The 12,157-nt window shown below is 38.9% G+C and overlaps 1 protein-coding gene across 2 annotated transcripts in view; it reads right to left on the bottom strand.

Annotated features, from left to right (window-relative positions):
• The window catches only part of syne1a (spectrin repeat containing, nuclear envelope 1a), a 104,439-nt gene that overhangs the window by 32,545 nt on the left and 59,737 nt on the right, over positions 1–12,157 (bottom strand). For both annotated transcript variants that reach the window (XM_065257006.2, XM_065257008.2), the window contains 14 exons: positions 11,239–11,361; positions 10,998–11,159; positions 9,114–9,314; positions 8,342–8,515; positions 4,685–4,876; positions 3,378–3,509; positions 3,151–3,251; positions 1,807–1,954; positions 1,564–1,671; positions 1,251–1,409; positions 950–1,165; positions 747–848; positions 486–605; positions 200–400 (listed from right to left, as the gene is read on the bottom strand). In XM_065257006.2, the coding sequence (XP_065113078.1) occupies positions 200–400; positions 486–605; positions 747–848; positions 950–1,165; positions 1,251–1,409; positions 1,564–1,671; positions 1,807–1,954; positions 3,151–3,251; positions 3,378–3,509; positions 4,685–4,876; positions 8,342–8,515; positions 9,114–9,314; positions 10,998–11,159; positions 11,239–11,361 (2,139 nt within the window). The remainder of the gene's footprint in view (positions 1–199; positions 401–485; positions 606–746; positions 849–949; positions 1,166–1,250; positions 1,410–1,563; positions 1,672–1,806; positions 1,955–3,150; positions 3,252–3,377; positions 3,510–4,684; positions 4,877–8,341; positions 8,516–9,113; positions 9,315–10,997; positions 11,160–11,238; positions 11,362–12,157) is intronic.

Raw genomic sequence — 12,157 nt, forward strand, 5'->3', positions numbered from 1 at the left:
TGATAATGCACCTTTTTCAAATATAGCTTCAAATGAAAGAAGATGTTCATTTGTATCTCTGATGGCTTGAGGGTGAGTAAATCATTGTGTTTTTTTCAGATAAACTAACCCTTTAAGCAGATCATCTATAGCCAATTGGCTTTGGAGCATAAAATACAACAAACTAGAAAAAACAAAACACAAAACAAGGCTGATTTACCTTGTGTTTGTCTAAAAGGATCTGAACCTCGATCACAGAGCCCACTTTCATCTTTTGATCTGCTGCCATTTTGTCCTGGGCTGTGTCTACCAGATCTATTAAATCCTGCAGTGCTCTCTCATACTGGGCCTTCAAAACCAAAGTCTGGTTCAACCCACTCCGCTTGGAGCCCACCATCTCCACCAGCTCTTCATATGCATCCTACAAAAACAGGGCACAAGAACTCGTTTTAGATTGATGGCCATGTACAAACGAAAGATGTGAAATGAAGAACTGTCGTAAACACCTGTAGTTTCAACAACTCTTGAGTGCACAACTGGTTGGGTTGTAGCGTCTCTCCTCTGCTTCTCATCTCAGAAACTTTCTGCTCAAATTCCCTCAGACTGTCCTCCGCTTCTGCTAGAACCTGTACAACAGATACTTTATTGATCTTATCTTTTTAAATTTAGTCAGGTGATAGTATTGCTTGAAATTATACAATTAAATCTAAAACATCAGAAAAAGTTTGTATACAATTGAATGCGTAAATGTGTGCTATTAGTCAGACCTCCATCTGTTTGGAGGCAGGACGATCCATAGCAGCATTCATTTTCCGTGAAAGCTGGTACTTTGAATCGCTCAGAGCAGTTAGCAAGAGCCTATACTCAGTCTGGCGACAACACAAATATAAAGAGAAAAACAGATGTGTATAAGAGCAAGAGAAAACCTACATTCATTTAAACAACAAGGATGCCATTTCAGTAGACATACCTGGAAAACACTGACTTCCTGCAGCTTGTCTTTTACATTGTTACACTGCTGCTCCAACACCGAGTCCACCAGCTTCAGTCTTCCCTCCAAACCATCTAATACCTCCTCAACCAAAACACCTCCTTCACCTTCATCCAACATTCGTTCTTTTTCTCCAAGCACCTCCCGACATCTGCACACTTCCTCATTGACATTCTTTACCTCCTTACTCAAACCCTGAAGACACGACATTAAAAGTAAAGTGATGAGACAAGATGGTTTGAGATAAGGTTAGTATTCTACTTTGAAAAATCTGTCTGACCTCCAAATGGCCCAGGTGAGTCTCTGAGTCATCAGATAGTAGCATTGGGCCAGATACGAGCTCATTTTCAGCACTATCCAGCCAAGACGAAGCTGATGACACAGCCTCATAAAGAACCTTCTCAAGAGCATTAACGCGCTTACTGTCAGCGCCTCCTTCCTGTGTGGAGGACGTGAGTAAATGTAAACCTTAGCGGTAATGCAACTATGAGACACTATTCACAACAAAACATGATGTCTTGGGTTTAACTACTGTATATAATACTCTGTACTGTTTGAGCCATGATAACGTCTAATATCAAATGTTCAAGTACCTCCAGCTCCTTGCTGAAGTCTTCAAATAGACTTCTGGGTGATAGGATGTCTTGTGTCAGCTGCTCCCCTCTGAAAACTCCACATGGACTGGACACTGGCTGGTCGACCTAACAGATTTAGGTCATTATTTACATGATGAACATTCATGTTTTTGAGTTTTGAACATTTTTGACTTTATTAATGAGAGAGAAACAGGATCAGAATATAACATAAAGCTCTAGTTTAGCGTGAAGATTGATTACCGTGATACTTGTCATCTGCTCCAATGTGTTAAGTGACAGCTGTAGTTTGTTGTTGAGGTCTCTGCTCATGTTTTCCCATCTGACTCTCATTTGATCCTTTGTGCTTATGTTCTCATCATCATCCAACTCAGAAAATTCAGCAGGAGAACTAATGATTGAAAAAAAGCTTATTATGTTTGGTAATGTTGAGTATATACATCAACTTGTGCTTGTTTGTGTAATTATGCAAACAATATGTAATGTGCAAAAGAATTATGCTTGGATATACAGTACTGTGCAAAAGTCTTAGGCCACCACCACCAGCTTTGTTGTTTAAGCAATCCATCCATTTTTATTTTTCACTCTTTTTATTAAGATACAAACAGAAAATACAGGAAATATGTACACAAAATTAAAAACAAAACAATTTTCAAAACTAAATGTCTTCTTCAAGCATCAGTCAGTATTTAGTGTGACCTCTCTTGGCAAGAAACACATCTTGAGCTTTTTTGAGGAGACTGAAGTCCTGATGTCATTCGATTAGAATTAGAAATTAGGATTTAATTTTATTTAGGTTTAAGAGATCCTGCAGTTTCCTGCTATTGCTCAAGTGGAAGGGGAGTTTACCCTAAATACTTGAAATTTCAGCTTATAATTTTTTAATGTTTTTAATACAACATACACATTTCCTGTATTTTCTGGTTGTACTCTAATAAAGAGATTGAGAAATAATTATATATAATCACTATTGCAAAAACAACAAATCTAATGGTAGCATGATGGCCTAGACTTTTGCACAGTACTGTATGTGCAAAAATAATATGGAATTGTGTTCATGTAATTTACATTAATATAAAAAGCAAGCTATGAAACTAGACAGTAAGAAAATTGGTTTACAATATTATTCCCAAAATGTAATTTCAATCAGAGCATATAGAGAGACACTCAAAAAGTAAGTTACCTGGTTGCCTTAAAACTTTTTAAAACTTTTCTTCATCCCCTAGGGAGTCAGCTCACATTGGCTTTACTTAGCACAATCTTACTACTTACAAACTTACAAACTTACTAATCTTAGCCACTGTACTCTGCTGCTTATGTTGTATATTAATTTTTCTGTGTTTTCTCTTGCATTTACTAATATAAAGCTGCTTTGAAACAATTATACAATTGTGAAAAGCGCTTAAAATAAATTGAATTAAAAATAATAGTTGACTCAAAAAAGTTGTGTAAAATTTTTTTGTATCAACTAATATTTTTTAAGTTGAATTAACTCAAAATTGTAAGTCAACCAGGTAACTTACTTTTTTAAGTTGAACCCATTTTGTTTTGCAGTGTAGAGATAATAAATGAGTTGACAGTTCTGACCTCTCTCCATTAGGTGTTGTTCTCTGTGAGATAATCTCCTCTCCTCTACATGCTACAGACTGCAGTAACTTCTTCTGTTCGCCAAGCTGCTCCTCCAGTTCCTGCATCACATGTGAATGCATGTATGAAGACAATGAAGCATGTAAATTGTTTACGCCAGCACTAGTTAAGTTGTCCTTATCATCTTATCATAACGTCACTTCTTTAGAATAGTCAAGATTTTCTACCTTTTGTCTTTGCACCGTGTCTTGATGTTGCTGGTTGCGTGTGGATCGCGCCTGGCTGAGCCAGTCCATCATATTGGGGCTCTGAGACAGAGATGAGTCTGATTCACTATCCTCCTGTTCCTGCAGTGACCCCTTGAAGAACAGACAGAGGTCAGTTAAAGACAGGATCCTCACAACACAGGGTTTGGTTTAGTTGAAAGTATTTATGCACAATATATTACTACAATCATAACATGTAACAAAGTGTTACTGAATATTACTTCAGATGAATACACCTTATTTAATAGAACATGACCAATCTATAAATCTACAAAAAAAATATAAAAATCTTTACTGAACATTAAACGCACATTAATGTGCCCGAAAATAGTCCTCTGCTATTGAAAGATACTAAGGGGACTATTTTCGGCTGCTGCGTAATATCATTGCGCCTCTTGCAGCCATGTTACAGCAGCAAAGTCCTTGATTATTACGCCAGAATGAGAGTATAGTTCCTAACCATATCTGCCTAGAAAATCACAACTTTTAATTTTCCGTCTGTCTTAGTACATGATGTAACTACAGAAGAGTCTACAAAACTCTTTGATTATTTTTGAGCGAGATGCTAATGGTCTAATCAGATTCAATGGATTGTGCTAAGCTATGCTAAAAGTGGTAGCGCCAGACCCGGAGATCAGCTGAATGGATTCCAAAATGGTAAAAATCAAATGTTTAACTCTAGGGGAGCTGGAAAATGAGCATATTTTTTAAAAAAAGTGAAGTGTCCCTTTAAGTTAAAGTTTAGTCATGACTGACGATAGCAGAATACCCAAAACTGCCTACATCTGACTTTTACATGTGAAAGACATCCACATTTACACAAACAGTGCAAAAATTCCAGACATGCACCACATTTTGTAAAAGCTCTTTGTTTCAGATAGATGCTACTGGAAGGTCACAGAACATCTTTCTCAACAATAAACAGCGATTGTCGTTCTTTTGTACCATTGATCACAAAGCATCCATTGATGTTTGTGTATTTTAGGGTTTTGTTGGTGTGCGAGTTGTTATTTAACGGAATAGTATTCTTAGCAATTTCTGCCATTTTACTCAAATATTAATTTGTTAATTCGAAGTTGTGACACTGATGATGGGCTAACCCCGAAACGTTTGTCCTTGTGTTTGTTATGGCCTGTGAACACTATTCGGTATTTTAATACAGTTTTTGTATTTGATTCAGTCTCTGAGTGCTGTCTCTTTTCTACCACTATACTCAAATATTAATCATCATTTTTTAAACGTAAGGGGTTGGAGACATTGTCTCTCACCTGGATGTGGGTCTGCTTGTCTTGAAGAATTCGCTGGAGCTCCAGCAGGCTGGATTTGAGGCTGTATAGTTTAAAGGAGAGCTGTTCAGCGTCACCTCGTGTGCCGGCCTTACCTTCCATTAGTAAACTCTCGCTGTGTACTGATAGCTCAGACAGACACAGCACCTTCTGCTCGATCTCCAGTAACATGTTCTACACCAGGAAATAGAGATTATAATACAGTTAATATACTTGTGTCGGTGTTAAAACATTTGGTAAACACATTTGTAGCACTTTTATTCGATAAAAATGTTATCAAGCTATACATTTTGTCAGTATGATCCTTCTTTGGGTCCTGAACCAATGAGCTTGTTACTCTACCAGTTAGGGGCTAATCACACCAACCGCGCTTTAAATGTTTCGAAACACAAGGCAAGAGCAGTGCGACGCGTCTTTTTATATTGCTAAGCAACAACCGAGTCAGCTGTCTTGTCAATCAAATATTGAAGCGTGAGCGCTCTTTTGCTGTTAACTGTCATATTAGCAGAAACTTTAAAAAGAGGACGCTTGCTCTGACCTTGTTTGAGGGTGAGATGTGCCCAAACACGCAGGAGAGAGTGAGTGACTGCAGTCCGGTTCTTCAAAGCAACTGCCCATAGAATATCATTCAAAAAAGGAGCCTGCAACTGCCATAAACACTTTTGTTGTGATTGGCCCCTTAGACTACAGGATGCTTTGTTTATCATCTAAAGGAATGGCACTTGCAATGAAAATATGTGATCCTGGACCATAAAGGCTAAAGTTTTGTCCAGTTTTTACTAGGGATGCACCGAATCCAGATTTTTTAGGTTCGGCCGAATCCCGAATCCACCGTTTAAGATTCGGCCGAATCCGAAACCGAATACCGAATCCTACTCGCATCCTTATTCCATTAACACAGTAAAACACATTAATGAAGTAAACAACGTCCACAGCAGTGTATTTTTCATTTTATTTAATTTTAACTGTACATTATGCCAGGATGACAAGTTGGAAAAACTATTTTGACATTACCATAAGCCTATGCATAATGAAAGCGATGCGTTGCGACACGATCGTTTTTACAATAATGCTGAAGCAAGCAGCTCCGCGCTGAAAACTATATTTAACTTTGAGTGAGAAGCTCCGCTTGTCAATGTCAGGTTTCACATGGCCGTCCAATTACATTGGAGTAGGTGCGGGAGATTACCACAGCAACCAACCGGCTCACAGCTGAAGCATCACAGCTACCAAGCGCTCGGCTGAAAAACAGCTGGAATTTGGCGTCCTCAAGGCGTTTTCAGCCGTGTTTAAAAGTTTTGGTGTGTCCAGCCCCTAAGGCTCACCGAAAGAAAAAGCTCATCTCCACGTCAGCACCCGATGTGTGTAATCAACGGCCGCGTTACGTCGACCAGCGTAGCGCAAGCCTATAGGGTTCGGTTCGGTGGAAAAAAAATCTAGGATTCGGCCGAATCCGAACCCCGTCAAAAAGCCCAGTATTCGGCCGAATCCGAATCCGAATCCTGGATTCGGTGCATCCCTAGTTTTTACACGTACGTGGGGGTCATCAGAACAGTGCGTGTGTAACCCTGGGTACATTGTACGCATAGGTCGTGCATGCAGGTAAATGTAGTATATAGCCGAGGTGACGCATTGTATTTTGTTGCAATGTGCATGCGTCGAACGTCTGCGTACACCTACGAGTAAAATAAACTATACTTTGCAAGGCTGTGCGAAAACATTTGCGTTCACAAAAAAACCTGAATATAATCCGCGCTTAAAGGTGCTCTAAGCGAATTGAAGCGTTTTAGACCATAAAACATTTTTTGTTACATACCGGAAACATCTCCTCACTATCTGCTTGCTGCCTGTCCGCTGATCAAACTGTAAAAAAACGCGATCTCTGTAGACAGCCCAGGCTTCACAAACGGCAATATCAACAAATGGCCAAACCTAGCCAGCACAAAACAAAACAAAGTATTCCAGCCAATAAACGACAAGAAGGATTTGGGGGTGGGGGTTGGGCGCGTTCATGAAAGCACGGAAGGGAGGGGGAGGGGGAGGAGTTAGCTACGCTCTGTCTGTTTGAAAACAGTTCAAACATCAACAGGAAGTGACGTCGCACATTATTCGCTTAGAGCGCCTTTAAAGGTGGAGTGCACAATCCCTGAAAGCCAATGTTGATATTTGAAATCACCTAAACAAACACGCCCCTACCCCAATAAATTCTGGGCATTCCTTTGAATGCCCCACACATACGCAACCCATTCAACGATGTTGGTTAGTAGACATGCCCCTTACTGCTGATTGGCTACAAGTGTGTTTTGGTACTCAGCCCGACACCCTTTTCCAAAGTGTTTTTCAAAATTATGCACCCCGCTTTTAAGTCATAAGTTGCACAGGTATATTTGTAGAAATAGGGAACAAACAACACATTGTATAGGTCAAAATATTAGATTTTTTTATGCCAAAAACCATTAGGATATTAAGTAAAGATCATGTTCCATCAAGATATTTTGTACATTTCCTACCGTAAATATAGAAAAATGTATTTATCATGAATAATGTGTGTTGGTAAGGACTTTAAGGACTTTAGAAACCATTTTGACAACTTTAAAGGCGTTTTTCTCAATATTAGCTGGTTGAGAAAAATTTGTTTTATAATCTATTAAATTAAAATAAAAAATTATAAATTAACATTATTTAATTAAATTAATGTACTGTATTTTCTTTTAAAATCTATTATAAATCTATTTATTTATTGCAATCTATCAATCTATTATAAATAAAGTACCATAATATAAAGAAAAACTCACTGTTAAATGAAACTGATTTATTACTCTATGTTCTCCCTGCAAGTAAAACCACAACAGAAAGTGTGTACAAACAAAAATAGATCGGACACGTGTACGGTGACTCATAATCTACCAAGCTGCTTAGACGGCCTTTATATATTTACTGTAAATCCACAGCAGACCACAGGTACACTAATCCCAACTAGTTATCATATAAAGGGAGATCTATAAGTGTAGATCTACAGTATACAAAGTTTCAGCTCAATAGAGTCAAGAGGGCCTGCTGCAGCATTCACCATTGAGCACTGGGAAAACATTAACAGCAGTCAGCTGTGGGTCAGGGCCACCCTGCATACCTACAAAGAGTCTCAGGTGAAAGGTCAACCTGATCCCTACAGCCCTCTAATCAAAACACAAAAGACGCACACGTGGAAGTGTGTGTGTCTCTCCTTAAAGGAATGCAGACATGCACTTCTGGACGTCTAATGACGACACAAGACAAAGAAAACCCTAATCCTACTGACCAACAGATTGTGACAAAAACACACAGTGGATCATGTGTACTTACGCCCACTCAGACATGATAATCTATTGGCTGATACATAGAATGTATTTGGGCAAACACTTATCCAAAGCAACTTACAGTGCATTTAAGCATTTCCCTGGGAATCTAACCCTTGTTCGAACAAAACTGAACACTTTTGCAACAGAAAAAACCTTTGGATGTTAAAGGTTCAGCCAAAAATGGTTCTACTCATCGTGAAGCACCATCATGAACGCCAAAATTCCTATTCAATTATCTAATAATAAACTATAAATACTTGCTTCCTGTGTCACTATTTGATTGCAAATCATTGACTCTTACCTGACAGTCAATCAGCTGCTCCTCCATGTCCATGTCCTGTGGGTGTGGCTGTAGGGCGGAGCTCAGTGTTGCACGTGTGCTCAGCAGCCAGTTATCAAGCTCCTCTGCTTCGCTATGGTAACGCTGCAGTGCCTGCTCCTGTCGCTGCTCCTCTAACTGCTCGCTCAAGCGCTCCTGTAAGGCAGAGAACATACAGAGTGTCACGTCAATAACTCCTGTCATACAAATATGCTTAAAAAAACATTGCTCACATGTTGACCCACAATCCGGTCATACCCTACCAACACCCAAAACTTTTTTTAACTGAGCTAGAAAGTTGTAGATCAAACACGCATGTTTAACCGGGACAAACCTGTTGGATTGGTTAGATCTATTACAGTGCTAAATAGTATATTATGCATTTGCGAGTCATAGGGAGTTTACAGGAGGGTAATTATTTTAAAGACGAATAAAACAATGCACTATCATTGCTTGTATTTACAGTATGAAGACATGTAGTGACAGCTTATTCTCTGCTGATCTTCTGTTCTCAGTCTAGTTTATTATTCGTGTTTGAAGTTTGTTTAGGTGTGTCTAGTGTTTGGTACAGTATATGATTTGTGATCAGTGTTTGTAAACAGGGAGTAAGATAAGAAACAAAGACAAATGTAATAACTGACACTAAATGAATCATAACATGCCATCAAAAGCATATTTCAGGAATTCAAGCAGTAAAACAATTATGAAACACAAAAAAGGTTCAACATTTCTCTGCACTTCTCTTGCTTCTTACATCCAGAAGCTGTCGCTTTCCTGAGGCCTTCATGTGGATGGTGGCCATACGCTCTCCTAATACAGTAAGAGTGGATTGCAGGGCCAGCTGGTCTCCAGCATCTGCCTCTAAACTCTCCTCATCCAACTGCAGCTCCTGGGAGAAGCAGGCCTGAAGTGCAGTGATCTCATCCTGAAGCATTAGGATCTCATCCATCAGTGCCTACAGAACATGAATCCACAAACAAACTGTTTAAAAATCAACAATAAAACTGCTACAGTATGCACCAGGCAAAAGATCCAATAAAATGGTTCACACTACTATAAATACATGCTCACTTAAACACGTTTTATTTTTTGTTTTTGTTTATTCTTGTGCAATAAACAAGATGACCATTATGCCAGTGATTCTCAGATTCTTGTTAAATTAACTTTAAGAGTAGTTGTAACAGCAACACGAAGGCCTCGTACACACTGCATCTAAATTAGGTTGTCACTTCACTTTTTAATGCTTAACTCTGTTATGACAAACACACGCTTCACTAATTTATGGAACTGACAATGTTTTTTTAGTTGTTGATAAAGTATTTAAATGACATGAGAAAAAAGGCCTAGTATGGGAAAAAGTATTCTGTATGCACGGTGCAGAAAATGAGAGAGGTACAAGCGTTTGCTCATGATAAACTGAAGTATATCCAAATGCTTTACCTCAAAGACCAAAATATTGGGATCGGCACCTTTCCACTTAAATAACACAAAAATCTTGATCGCTTTATGAGCCAAAGCCATAAACAGTTAAGCGCCACAACAGTATGTATGCCCAAAAATATGTGAACCTGGCAACACTGCAAGAGAGCACTGAGAGATGCAGCCTCACAAATGTGTATGACACACAACGCTAAGCCTAAGGTTTATTGCAAAACATAATGCTGTAAAATTATTTTGGTCAAAGCAGTGAATGATAATAACCATGCGAAAAAGCAGAATGTTCCTATTGAGAAATTAGATTATTTTAGGGGATTCACTTCTGCATTTAAAGGAAGTTTGTCTAAGTTGTTCTTACCTCAACTTAGACAAATGAATACATCTCTGTCTTTTTTCAATGCGTGCACTTAATCTTTGTACAGCATGTTATTAATGTGTTAGCATTTAGCCTAGCCCCATTCATTCCTTAGGATCCAAACAGGGATGAATATAGAAGCCACCAAACACTTTCATTTTTTCCCTACTTAAAGAATGTTACATGAGTAGTTACCACAAAAAATAAATTGTGACGATTTTTTTAGAGAATAAAAACTTCAACTTCTGGCGCAGTAACATCATCACTCCTGTGAACTCCCCCTCTCGCTCAAACTTCTGTCAATATTACTGCGCCCGAAGTCGAAGTATTGCAAACTAAGTGTTCTTCTGCCATACAATATAGTTTTCATTTTTTATCCATTTAAAAAATCACCACGTTTTATTTTGTGCCACCACACTTACTCGTGTAACTACACATGTAACAGTCTTTAAATAGGGAAAACATGGAAGTGTTTGATGGCTTCTAAATTCATCCCTGTTTGGATCCTAAGGAATGAATGGGGCTAGGCTAAATGCTAACACATTCATGACGCGCTGTGCAAAGATGAAGTGCACGCATTGAAAAAATATAGGTATGTATTCGTTAGTCTAAGTTAAGGTAAGAACATAGTAAAATATTAAAAAACTGTGGTGTTTTCCTTTAAATGCGGTTGTCACTGCCGAAAGTTTGCAGTGTGTACGAGGCCTATATTAAAGACTGCTGTGAACTGAGAAACACTTAGATGTTGAAATCTAGTCCTCTGGTTGCCATCAATACTCCAGGCTTTATACTGTACATGACCAAGCTTTAGACATCTTGTTACATCTGATCCACTGTATCGCTCACCTGGTGGGCGGCCATCTGGCTCTCCGGGCTCTTGCTTGGCTCTAAGCCCTCATTTAGTGCTGTCTCGATGGATTCCATCTTTGTGGACACAGACTGCAAGGTCTCCTGATAATGCTGCTGCCTCTCCAGAGCTTCATAAAGACTCTTCTGCTTCTCACTTATCTGAACAGAGATGCATATGTTAACTAGCGTATAAAAAAGTGCGTAATGTGCAATGTGAGATCGATTTATAAAAATTTACCACATTCTTCAAGGTCTCCCATGAACGCTGAAGGTCGTCCAGGTTAGCAGAGGCACACGATTCCATGGAGGGGTCATACAGTTCCTGCAGAGGAGCTCTGCTGAGAGGAGCACGTCCCGAACCCTATGAGAAACAGCAATGTGTGATTGTTTTTGTGTATGTGTGTGCACATGTGAATAATAAATCCAACTCTGCAAATCACCTAAAAATACAGTAAAACAACAGCAACGGTTGGGGTACTTATGTTTTGCGTCTGCTTTTCAGACTCTTGGCTTAAATCATTGTGTACATTCACCCAGTAACTTGGTTACGCCACAGTGCAGAACAATGATGTGGTTAATCGTGTGTTTGCCAGATGCAGAACACATAAAAGATCTGGGCAGCCTAACCCAAACATCTTTGTTACTTCCTGAGTCCCTTTGATCAAATCAGTGTTCAGCAGACAACTACATATAATTTATTAGATGAATGATGTACAGTACATACACACTGTATATGCATCAGTGTTGGGAATTAACTAACTAAAAGTATTGATTTAACTATCACAGCTCGTTTTTAAAGTGGCATGACAGTAGTTTTGCTCTTTTTAAAGGGGACATATCACAAAAATCTGACTTTTTTATGTTTAAGTGCTATAATTGGTTCCCAGTGCTTCTATCAACCTAGAAAATGTGAAAAAGATCAACCCAGTAACTTAATTTTGGTAAACTATTCTCTGCAAGCACGTAAAAAATAGGTCATTGAAATTTGGCACCCCTTGTGATGTCAGAAGGGGATAACACCGCCCCTTAATTTGCACTATCCAACCACGACACTGCCCTTTAGTGCAGAGATCAGCTCATTTGCATTTAAAGGGACACACCCAAAACGGCTCATTTTTGCTCACACCTACAAAGTGGCATTTTTAACATGCTATAAT

Source organism: Paramisgurnus dabryanus, chromosome 12 (genome assembly GCF_030506205.2).
Source record: "Paramisgurnus dabryanus chromosome 12, PD_genome_1.1, whole genome shotgun sequence".
Lineage (NCBI taxonomy): Eukaryota > Metazoa > Chordata > Actinopteri > Cypriniformes > Cobitidae > Paramisgurnus > Paramisgurnus dabryanus.